Here is a 15,468-nt window from a genome sequence, read left to right on the forward strand (position 1 = left end):
AGGACCCCTGAAATGATTTGTCCAAGATGACACAGCTATTATAGAGCTCGGGGAAAGCTTGATTACAGTCCCAGTGTTCTTTTGGACTTCAGGGTGCTCTGCTTCCACAGAGAAAAGGTTAAAAACTGTGGGTGAACTTTCTCTCAGAGATAAAGGGGAGCTAGCTGAGTAAGCTATCCCTAAAACCTTATAGATCTCAGAGGCCCCCACCATATCTGTTCTCAGGGGCTCCCCTCTTTTTGCCACAACAAATAGAGGTCAAGATAGCAAAGATTTCCCCCCTCTTGACTTGGATTCATTAAACAATGAAGGATATGTGTCCAAGCTGGAGTGAGAAATGGATTGATTATTGATTGATCAGTGGTTCATTTGTTTTCTGTTCCCATGATCTAGGTTTTCCGCATTTTGGTCGTTTTTGCTTATGAGGGCCTGTTTTTATTAGGCTCAGTATGCTTTATTTTTTCATTTTTTATTGAATGAATAAATGAAAAGGCTTTGTTAAACACCCAATATGTTCCAGGGCCTCTGTTAGGCTTTGGATTTTTTTTGTTTGTTTGTTTACATCATCCCTTCCCCCCCCTCCCCAAATACATCCTTCCTCTCCCCTTTACCTAAGAAAGCCATTTCTAAAAAAAAAAAAAAAAAAAAAAAAAAAAAATTAAAAAGGGCTGAGGGTGGAGTGAGGTGGGAGTGTTGAATCAGTTCACTACAACCTGTCCATTAAATACACATGACAGATGTGTAATATTCCACATCCGTAGTCCCCCACCTCAGCAAAAAAAGCCAAGGGGTTGCATTTTCTCCATTCTGCTAGGACAAGCTTGGCCATTAAAATGGCCCAGCCTCCAGGCTGAAGAAGACTCCTTATTTAGAGAGTCAGGCAAGCGTCCGTAGCTGGAGTGGGGAGACCTGGGATAGAGAACACGCAGGTAGGCAGGTGGACGGGCAGAACCATCTGTTTGCGGGAGCCGCCCACTGGAGAGTGGTAGTTTGGGAAGCTGCAATTCCACGCGAGGGCCCCAGTTCTCCAATCCGAGACGCAAAGGGCAAGGCGAGGTCACGAAATGTAAATGTTGAGGGGTGCGGGAGAGGGAGGGGTCCCGGAGGCGCGCGCCTCAGCAGCCTCCCCAGGGGTGGGGCCGGGGAAGCTAGCTCGGGAGCGCCCGCCCGTGACAGTCGGAGCTCGGGCAGAGCTCTCCTAGAGCCGCACCTCCGGTGTCCTCGGAACTCCGGGCGAGCGCTGCCCTGAGCCGGGCTGGGGAGGATAGTCAGGGCGCTGCGGGAGCCGCTGGCCCGGGGTCCTCCACTTCGGAGGATGAGCGGATCCCGCCCGAGGAGCCCCCGGGATTCGGCTTCCTCCAGCAGCCCCGAGCTCCCGCCGTCTAGGAGATGAAGGATCCGCGGTCCTGAACCGAAAGTCGGGGCGAGGGAAGGACCGGGAGTGCGCGGGAGTCCCCGGCGGGCGTCCGGGAGGGAAGTAAAGTGGCGTCCGGACAGAAGCCGGCTGCCTGTGTGTGAGAGCGAGCGAACGAGCGCAGCTTTCCTCTCCTGCACTGGGGGCTCCGGCTATTGTTCCGAGGGCTCCCGACCAAGTAACAGCCGCTGGATTCAGCGTCGTCCAGTGCTGGGCTCGCTAAGGTTAGTTTAACCACATGGAAATCTTGGGACCTCAATTTGGGGGCTGCTTGTCTTTTTTTTTTTTTCTGTCTTCGTTTTGTAAAACAAAGTTGCCAGAGTCTCAGAGGGTAGGGCTGAAGTGGGGGCAGGAATTCCCGCAGCTCTCGGGAAAGCCCTTGGCCCGGCCCCTGATAACCCCGGGGTGTCGCTGCAGTCGGGGAGGTAGATGCCCAGCAGTTTGCTCCGGAGCATCCCTTGCCCATGTGGCTGCCAGAGCTGGCACTTTGTCTGGGTTCACCGGGGGTTTGCTGAAGGTATTGAATGCAGGCGGGAGAGGGACGAGTACGGAGTTCGGGGGGACGGGGGGGGGGGAAGAGGGAGCTTCTCTTTTGCCCCGTTCCAGAAAAGTTGTTTGTCCTAAAAATTGCCTGTGGTGCAGCCCGTGACCTCTGTTTCCCTGGAAGTTGCCAGGATTTTTTTTTTTTTTTTAAATCAAATGCAGCTCCGAAGGTGGGGGTTGGGAGGGAAGGATGAGACGAATTGAAAAGGGGCTCAGCTGGAAGCCGAGAGTTTGGAGGAGGCAAATTTCGGTACTAATCTCTTGGAAAGTTTGCAAAGAAAGCCAAGGAACCTGCCTTGTAGCTGTTAACAACTTTTGCTGCTGCTTTTTCTTTGTTGAAAAAAAGGCTGAATAGCTGGTTGTATGGGTCCCTCTGTGTCTGGAAAAGGAGCCGGGGGGCGGGAAGGGGGGGACGAGGGGAGGGAGGGGCTGGTCTGCAGAGGGAAGCTAGATCTGAGCCCATCTTTCCTACCCGATAAGCAACTGACACTTTTACCTCTGTAAAGTTTTCAAGGTTACGTAGTACTCGGGATGGGAAAGTCAGCTGTTTAAAAACACATAACAAGGTTCTGATCAGTCTGGTTAGGGTTGGTAGGTGGTGGGAATTGTTTCCTGGAGTTTCATTCTGGTCAGTAATTAATTCATCTACTTCAGTTAAAAAGAAAGGGAAGGGGGGCGGTGCAAAAGGGGAAGGAGCTTCTGAGTAATCTTGTGCCTTCTTTTGATCTGGCTCAGCAAATGAATTTATGTAAATGTGTGTGTTATTTTTTTTTTTTTTTTGAAGAGGCTTTTAAATTTTGCCTATTATCTCCTAGGGTTGCAAATCTCCCTAAAGGAAAAGAAATGGGGTTATCTGGCTTTAAAGAGGGAAGGTCAGATTGAGAGTTGATGCTACCCCTCCCTTTTTTCTCCCTCACATTCATTAAGGCAGTGACTGAAATAAGATCTGGGAAGAAGATGGAAGGACCCCACTGCCAAGATCAGGAAGAGTGTGAATTTTAAATTGGAATAATTAAGTCAGAAAACTATTGTGGAGTGAGTAGTTGGTTAGGCAGTTGCAGTCTAACATGCTATGGAATTCCTATTAAGTATTAACGATAATATTATTAAGCAGCTTGTTCAAAGAACCCTACCCAAGTTCCAAAGAATTTAACATTCTGGGTTTTAGATTTTCAGGATAATTAATTGAAATCCATAGTCTCAGAATTCAAGGGGAAACCCGATTGTCAAGTAAATGTGAATCCTTAATAACTTTATACTGCTTGAAGTATAATCTATCCATAAATTGGGAGGTGGAATTACTAGCATTTTAATCACTTGGCTAGACTTTATAAACCTGCTTAAAAAGAAGTGTCCTTAGAGGTATACACCTTTAATTGTAAGCTTAGGTTTTTTCTTCTTTTTCTTTTTCATAGTGTTTACCCCTTTTGGTTCTTGTGAGGATCATGTGAGATGTTATTTTTTTTAAATAATATTTTTTCTTCAATTGTAAGTAAAAACAATTTGTAACATTTGAAACTCTGCTTTTTAATGTATATGCTAATTTAGAAAGAATAGTTGTACTACCTTCTCTAGGTGGGGGAGGGGATAATTGTATTTTCTGTGGATTTTTATTGGGTCTCATGACCAATCTGCAAGATAAGAAATTTAGTCATTATCTCCATTTGACAAATGAGGAAAGATTCAAAGAGGCTTAGTTAATGTTTGAGAAGTCAAATAGTGGGTCACAGATTTTGAGCTTGTAGAGACCTGGGGGTAGGAGGGATGTTCATCCAGGGCCATCCTGTCTTTTTTGTTTATGAGGAAATTGAGATTCAGAGAGGTTCTTTGACTTGCCCAAAGTTACACTTGTAAGTAGAAATGTTGGAATTTAAATCCAGGTTGCTGGACTCCAGTCCTGGGTTCTCACTACAGAACTTGAAAGGTACTTGTTCCTGATTCCATGTTCATTTTTTGCTCCATTGTATAGGCAGTGATGCAATGCTGGAAGTCAACCTCTCTTCGTCTCAGTTTCTTCAACTGTAAAAAACAATGACAAGGAGGGTTATGAAATTCTGTCAGTCTTTGAAATGCAAATCTTTTTTTCTAGGGTTAAAGGATTAACTAAAGTTCATTTCCGGAATAAAAAGGGTTAATAGAAGCCATTCTATTCAAGTATGTTTATCACGAAGCCCCAGAGTGAAGGGATAATGATATTTTCTCCGTAAACTTCCCTTTGAGAGTGAGACAGAGACACAGAGAAAGAGAGATACAGATAGACAGACAGAGTAAGAAAGAGACAAGAGGCAGAGAAAGCAGAGGGGAGGATTAAAATAGGCAGATAGCCAACCCAACTTAACTTTCATTCATGTTGAAAAACCAATACTTTAAACTAGAAGCATTGCCTACTTCTAAAGCTATTTCTAAACCAGGTCATTGGTCCATGTCAGAGTGCTAAGAAGTAGTTCCATTCTTTTGACAGATGTCACCCTCCTTTGTTCTTGATATCTGTTGTAAGTCTTTGAACAGTCCTCCAGGTCTCTCTCCCTTTCATTCTTTCAAGATTTCAAGCCAGTGGACCTCCAAAGGTCTTTCCAAAGTCTGGAATTAGATGAAACCAGAGAGATCATTTATTGCATCTGTTGGCCTTATATCACCCATCTGGTTGACACAGGATTCACCAATGACCTGGAGATGAAATCTTATGTCTGCAGTGATTTGCCTCAGTCTTTTTGTCTTGCAATGGCATGTTGCACCATGCAGGCTGATCCCCGAGAAGCATTCAGTGTTTTGTTTTGTTTTTTCCCCTGCTGTCCTTGACTTGATGTTTTTAGTTTTATTGCTTCCCAGCTAAAATTTTCGCCTCCTACTGTGGAAGATATGATAAACGACTTGGTGTTCCATTATAGAGGTAGCAGGGTCTGAAGAAGGAGGTAGAAAAGGAATCCCTCCTGTTCTGTGGGGTGGGAAGCAAATAGAAAACAAGTCATTTGATTCTGATTATGGTCATTGTTGAGAGTCACCCTTAATACAAACGGAGCAAAAGAATTCATCAGAGAAATAACTAGGAGAAAAGAAAATGGACTGGTTCTAGTAGGAGTGTGAGCTAGACTGTGGGTAGTCTGCAGGATCCAGAGGGACCTTCCTGATGTCCAGGGAAACCAAGATGGACCTTTATGCAGAGCTTCAGAGAGGCCATGGGCCTCTTAGTGTGGTTCTTAGTCTATTGGAGTGAGAGTCAGTAAGCATTTAATAAGCACCTACTATGTGTCAAGTACTGCACTGAGCACTGGGGATAAAAAAAGAGACAGAAGACAATCCCTGTCCTAAAGAAGCTCACAATCTAATGAAATCAGGAAAACCTCAGTCCTGTTTCCAGTGCATTTCCATCATGTGACCCTTCTCATTGAGGTCTTTATTCTATCAGAAACATCATCAAATACTCAGTGGTAGAAAGAAGTAAATGGGTTTAGCACCAGAAACTCAGGTTACTCAAAATGAAGTCTTAGGTTAAAATGAGAAAAGCAGGTTAAATTTCTGTTGAGGACTTTGAAGATGGAAAGCGGTATTGTTCTGTGCAGCAGTATTCCCTGACACTGTGTGACAGCTTTAGTGTGTTAGAAAGAAGCCCTGAACTTGGAGTCCCTTGGGGCACCCAGGATAACACCTTTAACCCCTTTGAGCCTCAGTTTCCTTATCTTGAGGTTAATAGTGGAAGAAACACTGGTTCAGATCCTGGTTCTGTCACTATTTGTGTGGCCTTGGTCAAATGAATTAACCTCCTGGGGTATTTTCAATCCTAAAATGAAAAGATTAGTCTTGTGACTTCTCAGGTACCTTCTCAGATAATATCAAATGAAAAGCTTCCTCTTTGAGATAGCAGTGAATCCTCTTTCCTCCTCTTCTGTCTTTCTTCCCATTAATGTAATCATGGAAGGCCCAGACCTTTTGACTGAAGCACCAGAAGTAAACTAGGATTCAAATAAACCCTCTATCAGGTTGAAAAAAAAAACAAAGGGATTTTGAATCACTTGATGAAAGCTGATTATGCTACGGGGGAAACATTTGGGAATTAACTAAAAAATGACACCCTTCAGTGGCCAGGTACAGCAGTGTAACTCAGTTTTGTCGTGGATGACAAGCCAGTCTAGTGATGGAAGTCCTTCAGTCAAGCCCCTTAGTAAGAATAATTTGGAGTAGGGGATGGAGGGGAGAGAATGAGAGGGAGAAATGCCATTTCCAAGGGAGTTAGGAAGAATCATCGGAGGTCTTCTTGCTGACCAAAGGCAAGAGCAGTAATTGCTGATCAGTAGAAGCTGATGATAAAGGACGTAGAAAGAGAGCCAAGGATGGTGACGGTATTCAGAATTGACCATCCTTGAGGTAGAAAGAAGTACAGGCTATGGACTCTAGAAAGGCACTGATGCTTGGAGCACATTAGAGAGCTACACCTAAGTGGAACTTTATGAGGAATTGAGGAAAGGAGAAAAGGACTCCAGAGACCAGGTTCTGATGGCCACATTTGCTGGCCAGAATCTTTTGGCCACGGATGTAACTCACTACCATGTACTCTGCCCACTTTCCCCAGGAATGTTTTGTGTGTAAAGGTGAGAGTGTGCCTTCCGTTTTGAGTGTGTGTGTGCTTAACACTGTCCTTACTATATTTATTAAATACTCCTTTAAAAAACTAATTAAGTGGAAATAGGTTTAGAAGAATGGCATATGTTCAACCTATTTGGATTGCTTGCTGTCTAGAAGGGGAAATATGGAGAAGGAGGGAGAAAAACTTGGAACACAAGGTGTTGCTAGAGTGAATGCTGAAAACATGTATTTTGAAAAATAAAAAGCTATTATTATTTTAAAAAGCTAATTAAACCTCTCTGATAAGTATTAAAGATCATACTCCTGGGGGCTCAGGAGCAATAGTACTGGAAAACTCTAGTCTTTCAGGACTTTAGAATCCTTTAGGATCTTGAGAAGTTATCAATTGCACTTTGGGTGCCTGATCTGCTAATGGCAAAGAAAGTTGGGAGAAGTAGATTCAAAAGGGGATATCCAGGCCTCCCACTCAATCCACTGTGCCACTTAGCTTAGGCTTCAGGATAGCAACAAGCTCTCCTTCACTGGAAGTCTTTAAGAAAAGACAAAATGATCACCTGTTTGGTATATCAATAATAGGTATTCTTTTAGAAGCATGTAGAGGTCTAGATGGTCCCAGAGGTTTCTTCCAATGTTGAGATACTGTGATTTTACAGGGGAAGCAGGAAGAAAATTCATTTATATGCAATATATATATATTTTATTACAGCATATTATAGTATATTAATATATAGAATTTATATAGTGCCTCCTATGTGCTAGTCAGGGCAGCTGAGTCATGAAGTGAATAGAATTGGGGGCCTAGAATCAGGAAGCAATGAGTTCAAATCCAACTTAATGGCTGTGTGATGTCTAAGCAAGTTACCTAACCCCACCTGCCTCAGTTTTCTCATCTGTTAAATGAGCTGGAGAAGAAAATTGCAAACCAGTATCTTTGCCAAGGAAACCCCAAATGGGATCATGAAGAGTCCGATGACTGAACAATGTGCCAGGCATTATGTTAAGCATCTGTAGGGTAGTTTTCTAGTGAAAATAGCTCTGGACCTGGGGTGTAGTCTGGGCTGGTTTTATCACTGGCCCATTCTGGTGTGACCTGATCAAGGCCTTTAATTTCTTGGACAAATCTCACCTCTCTAAGCCTTACCTCCTCATTCCTATAAAAGTAGGGATTTGAAGTAAATGATTTCTAAGGTCTGTTCCAGCTTGAAAATTCTGTGATTCTGTGAGCTGATGCTCCATCAGCCAGACTTCTCCTTTTTTGTGGTTTTATCAGAGTTCTTTTTTATACCAGACATTTCCTAAAGTCCCGTTCCCCAGCAGACTTCCTTGTAGCAAGGGAAAGCAGTAGATATCCCCCCCCCCAATAAAACCACTGTAGCTGACAGTGTTCCATCCCCCCAACTTCTAATCCTGCAGCTACTCACCTGTCAACCCAGAGAAGCCCCGGTGACTTTCCCTCATAGGGTCTTTTGTGGAATCTGATTTCAAGGTGGGCAGCTCTACAGGCCTTTCTCTTTTTCCGGACCTTATTCACTGATCTAGGTCCTTCTGCCTTTATGATTAAAAAAAAAAAAAAAAAAAGAAAAGAAAAAAGAGTCAGTCCTGCCTTCTTCCTTTCAGAGACATCTCCAACATTCACTTCAAAACCTGATCCCTGACTTCTCAGTACTGGAGGGAACGCACCATGTGTGTTCCTTTACAGTGATGGAGGTGTTGTGGGGGTGCCTGCTACTCCCAACTGGGACTTTTGAGAGATTCCAGGACTTCTTGTTGAAGGGAGGACAGTGCCTAAGAGTGTTTACATTCAGGGAAGGGAAAAGGTGCTGATAACTGGAATAATCTCAGAGCATTAACAGCTGCAGTGGTTTTGTGTGTGTGTGTGTGTGTGTGTGTGTGTGTGTGTGGAGGGGGGATGTTGGGTAAAGCCTTCATCCCAACCAGGGACAGGGAGGACTTGGAGGATTTGGTTTCTTCTTTAGTAATGATGATTAATGTTTAGCAAGTGCTGACAGAGTGCCAGGCACTGGGGTACACATGGAGACTTCCTAGCACAGGGATGGGTTCCTGGTACTCTTGTAGCTGCCCCCTGCTCCTCAGGAGTGCCATCCAGGCTTTCTGTGTGCTCTCTCTGGCTGTCTTTGGGTTTCTGTCTCTTTCCTTTCTCTACTCTCCTTTCTTTCTGTTTACTCTTGATTCTCTGTATTCTCTTTCTGTGTCTCTGTCTCTATCTCTGTGTGTTTATGTGTGTGTGTCTTTCTCTGTCTCTCTGTCTTCCTCCCTCTGTCTCCTTTCTTCTCCAGCCATATTTCACATCACACACACACACACACACACACACACACACACATGTGCATACACTTTCTCTCTGTCTCTGTGTCTCTGTGTCTCTGTCTCTGTCTCTATCTGTGTCTCTGTCTCTATCTCTCTCTGTGTCTCTGTCTGTTTCTTTCTGTGTGTGTGTGTCTTTCTCTGTCTCTCTCTGTGTCTCACACACACATATATGTGCATACACACTTCTGTCTGTGTCTGTGTCTGTGTCTCTATCTCTCTCTGTGTCTCTGTCTCTCTGTTTCTTTCTGTGTGTGTGTGTGTCTTTTTCTCTCTCTCTCTCACACACACATATATGTGCATACACACTTCTGTCTGTCTGTATCTGTGTCTCTCTGTCTGTCTCTGTGTCTCTCTGTCTCTATCTCTTCTTGTCTGTCATTATTTCTCTGTCCCCTCTGATTCAGTCTCTTCTCTCTATCTCTGTCTCTTTCTACCTCAGCTCTCTCTTTGTCCCTTTCTTGGTTTCTCTTTGTGTCTCTTTATCTGTCTGTCTTTCTGTCTCTCTCTTCTCATCTCTCTCTCTCTCTCTCTCTCTCTCTCTCTCTCTCTCTCTCTCTCTCACACACACACACACACACACACACACACACACACACAGATTTAGATTTGTTTTTATGCCTTTGGGTCTATTGTATACCCTCTCAACTTTGTTCTACTATTCTCCTCCTCCTCTTCCATATCTTCCTTCACCTCCCTATAGATTGTGAACCTCTTTGAGGGCAAAGTCCTTGGTTTGTGTCTTTTGGGCCAAGCTTCTAAGTGTTTTTCTTCCAGAGAAGAGCTGAATCTAGAACACCGAGTGCCTGACATGCCAGAAGTGCCTAATACATCTCACCTATTGACCAGGTAGAAAGTGGGAACTGTTTTGGGGGTGCTTTAGAGCAACATAATAGAACCATAGATATAGGTCGAGCTGCAAGAACTTCCAGATCTTTATTTCTCAGTCTTTGAGGCCAATCATTCAATTATGATGGAGTAGTAAAGTGATTTGCAGAGCTGGTAAATATCTATGATGGGATTCATGTCTTCCTGACTCCAAGTCTAGACCATCTCTAAAGTGGCCCCTTGAAGATCAGAAAGACCTGAGTTCAAATTCTGCCCCAGATACTTACAATTCTATGACTTAACTTTCCTCATCTTTAAAATTGAGATGATAATATCACCTATCTCCTAGGGTTGTTGTGAAGATCAGATGAGAAAAATATATATAAAACCCATTAAAATGTGATTGTAAATGTTACCTATTAACATTTTTATTCTGTAGCTTAAAAGGTGCTTAAGGTTGGGGTGGGGTTCTTTGTCATATTTAGTGCCTTTTGGGGGGAAGTAATGGTGTTAGCTATTGTAATAATTAGAATTCTAAAGCTGGAAGAGACTTTAAAGATATTATAATCCAGCCCCAAGTGGTGAATTAATTGTCCCAAACAGTGGTTTTTAGCGTCCAGTTATTTTCGATAGGCTAAGCTGCTTGTTTGCTGATATGCCCATGTCCTAAGGGAATCTGATCTCCAGGAGACCAATGGTTTCATAATTTTAGTTTTCAGGGGATTTGTCTACATGCTTGCATTTCTCAAATGTTGCTTTAAAAGCCCTTGCTTGTACTATAAGGTAGTATTTGTAATGTGCTTAGCACAGAGCTTGCACATAGGAGGATTCCCTTCCCTTCCCCTCACTCCAGTTTCTGGTTATTTTTTGTTGTTGTTGTTGTTTCTCCCAGCTGCTAAAGTCTTCTTTCCCCTCTGGGATTATCATCCATCTCCTTTGTATGTATCATGGTCAGTTGCTGTTGTCATTCACCTGAGAATTAAGCTCTCTGAGGGCAGGGACTTTAATTTTTTTTGTCTTTGTTCACCTAGACCTTTAAGTACTAACTTAACTAGTTAACTAACTAGACCTAAGTACTAACTTAAACCCTAGTACATAAGTAGACCCTTAAATTCTTGTCAACTATTTGGCTTAGGGTCAAAGTCTCTCTTCTTCCTCATGCTCATGCGCACGTATATTTATGTTTGTGTGTGTGTCTTTGTGTGTAAAACAAGTTTCCTTTACCAGTTCCACCTCCCTCCCCCCCCTTTTGTTTTTGCTTCATTGTGACTTGGAAAAAATGGTGGCTTTCCAAAGATTGTGGCGGTCATGTCAAAGTGGAAGGGCTTCAAAGCAGACTTCATGACGGACTTGTGTGTTTGTCTTCTGAGAACCATCCTGCCTAAGTCTGAACAGACCCTGTTAAATGATGGGTGTATTTGTATGTTTGTGGGAGTGAATGCAGGCATGTATCAGTATCTTTCTAACTCAATATCTGGCTTCAACCTCTTGTGAAAGCTGCCTTCATTGTTGGTCTAGATGTCTACTGAGATTAGACCTCCATGAAAGATCAATAGACTCCTATGGGTCTGTTTGTTAATGGGAATACTGCCTCCAGTGATACAAATCACAGCCATCTATCTTACAGGAATCCTTTCTTGAATCTTCAGTGGAAGGCTGTTCAGTATTTTGGGAATCTTCTACTTTATCCTTTGGGGAGACAGGATCTATGATTTCTTGAGGAATTCCTGATGATACTTCTTAGACAGGCAAAGTAATTTCAGAGTAGGACTGACACTTTCCACTGTACTACATAGCTTTCCCTCGTAAAGGGTTACCCAGATCTCCCTGATTTCCAGGCCAGTTCTGCTTTAACCATCCCACATAGTCCTTTTCTGTCTGTAATCTTTAATGATAACAAATATTTTCAGTAATGACAGTATTCTTCTATTAACCCACCCTAGCTATGTCCTAAGTGCTGCCTCAAAAAAGGTCTCACTGATTTTTTGTTCCCTGCATATTTATGTGGTTATAAGCAGAAGGTGAATGGATCTGAAGCATCAGTTCCTTGAAGAGTGATTTTTAAAATTTATTTACAAACCACCAGATGTTCCATTATTTTTTTCTAAATTCTTTTCTCACTCTCTTCTTCCTCCCATTTTTTCCCACCGTCTTTCTTTCCCCTCTTCCTTTCTTTTTTTTTTTCCCATTTTTTTTCTTCTCTTTGATGAGTCTTTAGTTTCCAATGGTACTCATAGACATGATCCTAATGATGGGATTGGGGGCTAAAAAGGTCATTGGCTCCATGTGTCTCCTTTCCACCTCCCCCACTATCCTCAATTTCTTCTGAAGCCCAACCATACATAGATCTATGTGAGAGCAGCCTACTTCCTGATCCTTGACCTCAGCCTGTCTGCATTAATTAGAATGCGCTGATTTATTTACAAGGATCAGGCTTTACTAAAGAAACTTTGCCTTCTCCCTCTGGGTAACTGCAGGGTAAGTCTGCCAATGAAGGCACTCTGGTGGCCAAAGAATTCCAGTCATCTCCTCCTGCCCTTATCTTTTGGATATATAGAATCCTTGAATTTACAGGCTGCAAAAAATAAGTAACTTGGTTTTTCTAATGTGCTTATGGTATAACTTTGCTTCTTCCTATGATGGATTTTCTTCCATTGTAAATCCTCTACTCTGCTTTGACTTTATATCTTCCGTAACACATATTCTGGGTGACTTAGCTTTCACTAATGAACCTGAAATTTGTTGTTTTGTTCCAGTGGAGGTTCTACTGTTTACTTACTATTCCAATTAATGACAAATGACATTTATGTAATGCCTTAATATTTGTATATTATGTATATGTGTATATATGTAAAATAGATATATGAGCAGATGTGTAAATGTATATATGTGTGCATATGTGTATATTATTTGTTATATATTAAATCAATATGGAAATATATTTTATAGTCTGTAATCATTATATATTATATTTATGTGTTAAATATATAGAAATATGTAAAAATATATATAAACCAACTTTCTTGGGCTTCACAACACTCCTATGAGGTAACTAGTAGAGATATTACTATACTCATTTTATGGATGAGGAAACTTAAGACTTAGAGGTAGAGCTGTAATGTGATTGTGTGGCAAATAGGGTTTTGCCCCATGATGTCCATCAGGGCATGAGGCTTCTTCCTTGGATCTGCAAAGGAGGGACTTCACCCAGTAGTGATCTAATACTTCATGCTGTCACGTGATCCTAATTCTGCCATCTTGATCCTATCACATCATATCCTTCTCCTGGGCTGACTTGCTCTTTCTATCCCTGCAGGGAAAAGGTCCAGACCCACCCACTCCCTTGGCATCAGTAGTCTGTACCCCTGGCACCAGTGGTCTGCTCAGAATATCCTCTGTACCACTACCTCCACATATACTCATTCCTAGCCCTTTTTGATCCAAGTAAAAACATTTCTGCTCTATTGGGGTTGAATCACTTGCCTAGAATCACAAAGCTGGTAATGTGTCAGAGGGTTGTTCTTGAACTCATGCCTTCCTGATTACTTATCTAGCTTTCTCTTAGCTGTCCTGTGTGACCCCTATTGAAGAGAACTCTTCTATGATCACAAAGGAGATATAAAATTTAGAAGTGTAGCTAGGCTCCTGCTTCTGTGGCTGAATTTAAGCTTGATATTTGTCTACTTTTTGAAGCTTCTAAAATATTATTTTTGTTAGTGAATAGAATTCTGGACCTGAAAACAGAAATTCAAATGTTGCTTCATATACTTACTGGCTGTGTGGCCTAGGCAAGTCACTTCGCTTCTGTCTGCCTTTAAGTTTCTCATGTGTGAAATGAGGAGATTGGACTTAACGATTTCAAAGATTCCTCCCAGAACTAAATCTGTGATTCTCTGAAATGGTGGAGCTATTTCCTTTTTTGCCCAAGAAGTCCAGACATGTCATTTACCTCAGCTTTCCCCTTTCTCATTTTCTTTAGGACTGAGAATGATGGCTGCTGGAAAATTTGCAAGTCTTCCCAGAAACATGCAAGTGAATCATCAGTTCCCCCTGGCTTCTTCCATGGACCTTTTGAGCAGCAAGTCCCCCCTTGCTGAACCCCGCTCAGATGCCTATCAGGATGTGTCTATACATGGGACCCTACCAAGAAAGAAAAAAGGATCTGTTCCCATAAGGTCTTCTGATGCATTTAGTTATATGGGAGCCCTCCCTTACTCCAAGACCCAACGGCAGAACCCCTCTCTGATCCAAGACGTGATAGAGGAGAGCCCGCTGCAAGACTGGCGAGGGGAAAATTCTACCTTCAGGTAACTCCTTCTATTTAAATTGTTCAGACTCATGCTTATTTATCTCAACTTCTTCATAAGCAATTTCTCTTACCATCCAGCTACCTATAAAAACAAAACACAAAAGGTCTATCTCAGTGTATCTTTGTTGTCACTTTACATTATAGTTTGTTTCCATTCAATTTGGACAGGGAACCTGAAATCTCCATAATGTTCCCAAACAATTTAGTCTTAAGGTTGCTTACGTTAACTTGGAAAGTACTTTCGTGCCAAGTGTCATGCTAAGTGCTAAAAGTTAAACTATACTTCTGTGGACTGGATTAACTTCTGAACAAAGAAGAATGATTTCTTGTCCCTGAATAAGGAAGAGTGATTCCTTGCACCTGGATAAGGAAGAGTGATTGCTGCATCTATCTGCTGGAGATCTCGGTAAACAAGCCTCAGAGCTGATAAATGCCTCTTCTCTGAGTTTGCTGAGCAGACTGACTAGAGTGAGAGATAATAGGCTCTGCCTGTTGGAGCTGGTTTTAGAAAAAGCCCAGGTTTCTTCTTCTTTTTTTTTTTTAATCAATGGAAAGTCATCCACCTGAGATGTTATAGGGTGAAGTATGTTACATTCACTGGAGGTGGGCTGTCGGAGTGCCCCTGTCCCTTCTTCTATAGTCATACCACAGAGGCTGCTGTTTGGTTCTGAATTACTGTGGATAACAGTAAGGCTAAAATTTTTATGTGGCCCTAATAACATAGATATAAAATAAGGATATAAATCAAGTATTTACTGATAATAAATAATAATTTCACATCTCCCATATTCAGTTACGAGACCCCACACGGGATCACAACCCATAGTTTAAGAAGCGGGTTTGTAAGAAGAACCCACATGGGTGGCAACTATAGGTCAGAGAGCAACTAACTCCCTGAGAAAGCTGACTTTGCAGATTAATGGGGAAGTATCTAATTTAACTCCCAACATTTATCAGGTGCTTTCCAAAAACCAGGACCTTGGTTAGGTGGTAGTGAAGTCAAGGAGAAAAAAGACCAAGTCCTTGTTCAGACCACTATTACTCTTGGGAATCAGATGATTGATCGTCCCACGGGCACTTCCTAAACACATGCTGTGTGCTTAAGTACAAATGAAATAATCCCTACTTGTAAGCAATTGGCATTCTGATGAGGGAGAAAACAATTACATGTAGAAGCATATGCAGACTAAATATAAAGGGAACAAATGTTAATTAGTGAGAATAAAGTAAGAAGAAAGGAGTTTGGATGGGAGAGCCTGATTATTTGTAGGAACCAAGAAGGGCTTCTTAGAGAAGATGGTGCTTGAGTTATTAAACGAAGAGTGGAATTCCATAAGGCAAAGGTAAGAAAGGAACGCATTCCAAGCATGGAGAATGGCCGGTATAAACAAAGACAGAGAAGCTAGAAATGGAGTGTTATTTGTGAAGCAGAGACAAGTTTAACTAGTTTGGAATCCAGAAGAGGGAA

The 15,468-nt window shown here is 42.2% G+C and overlaps 1 protein-coding gene across 1 annotated transcript in view; it reads left to right on the top strand.

Moving 5' to 3' along the window:
• Positions 1-1,405: 1,405 nt before the first annotated feature.
• The window catches only part of BCAR3 (BCAR3 adaptor protein, NSP family member), a 165,860-nt gene continuing 151,797 nt past the window's right edge, over positions 1,406-15,468 (top strand). Inside the window, exons 1-2 of the mRNA XM_051993319.1 lie at positions 1,406-1,638; positions 13,671-13,998. Of these exons, the coding sequence (XP_051849279.1) occupies positions 13,679-13,998 (320 nt within the window). The 5' untranslated portion in view covers positions 1,406-1,638; positions 13,671-13,678. The remainder of the gene's footprint in view (positions 1,639-13,670; positions 13,999-15,468) is intronic.

This window comes from Antechinus flavipes, chromosome 4 (genome assembly GCF_016432865.1).
Source record: "Antechinus flavipes isolate AdamAnt ecotype Samford, QLD, Australia chromosome 4, AdamAnt_v2, whole genome shotgun sequence".
NCBI lineage: Eukaryota > Metazoa > Chordata > Mammalia > Dasyuromorphia > Dasyuridae > Antechinus > Antechinus flavipes.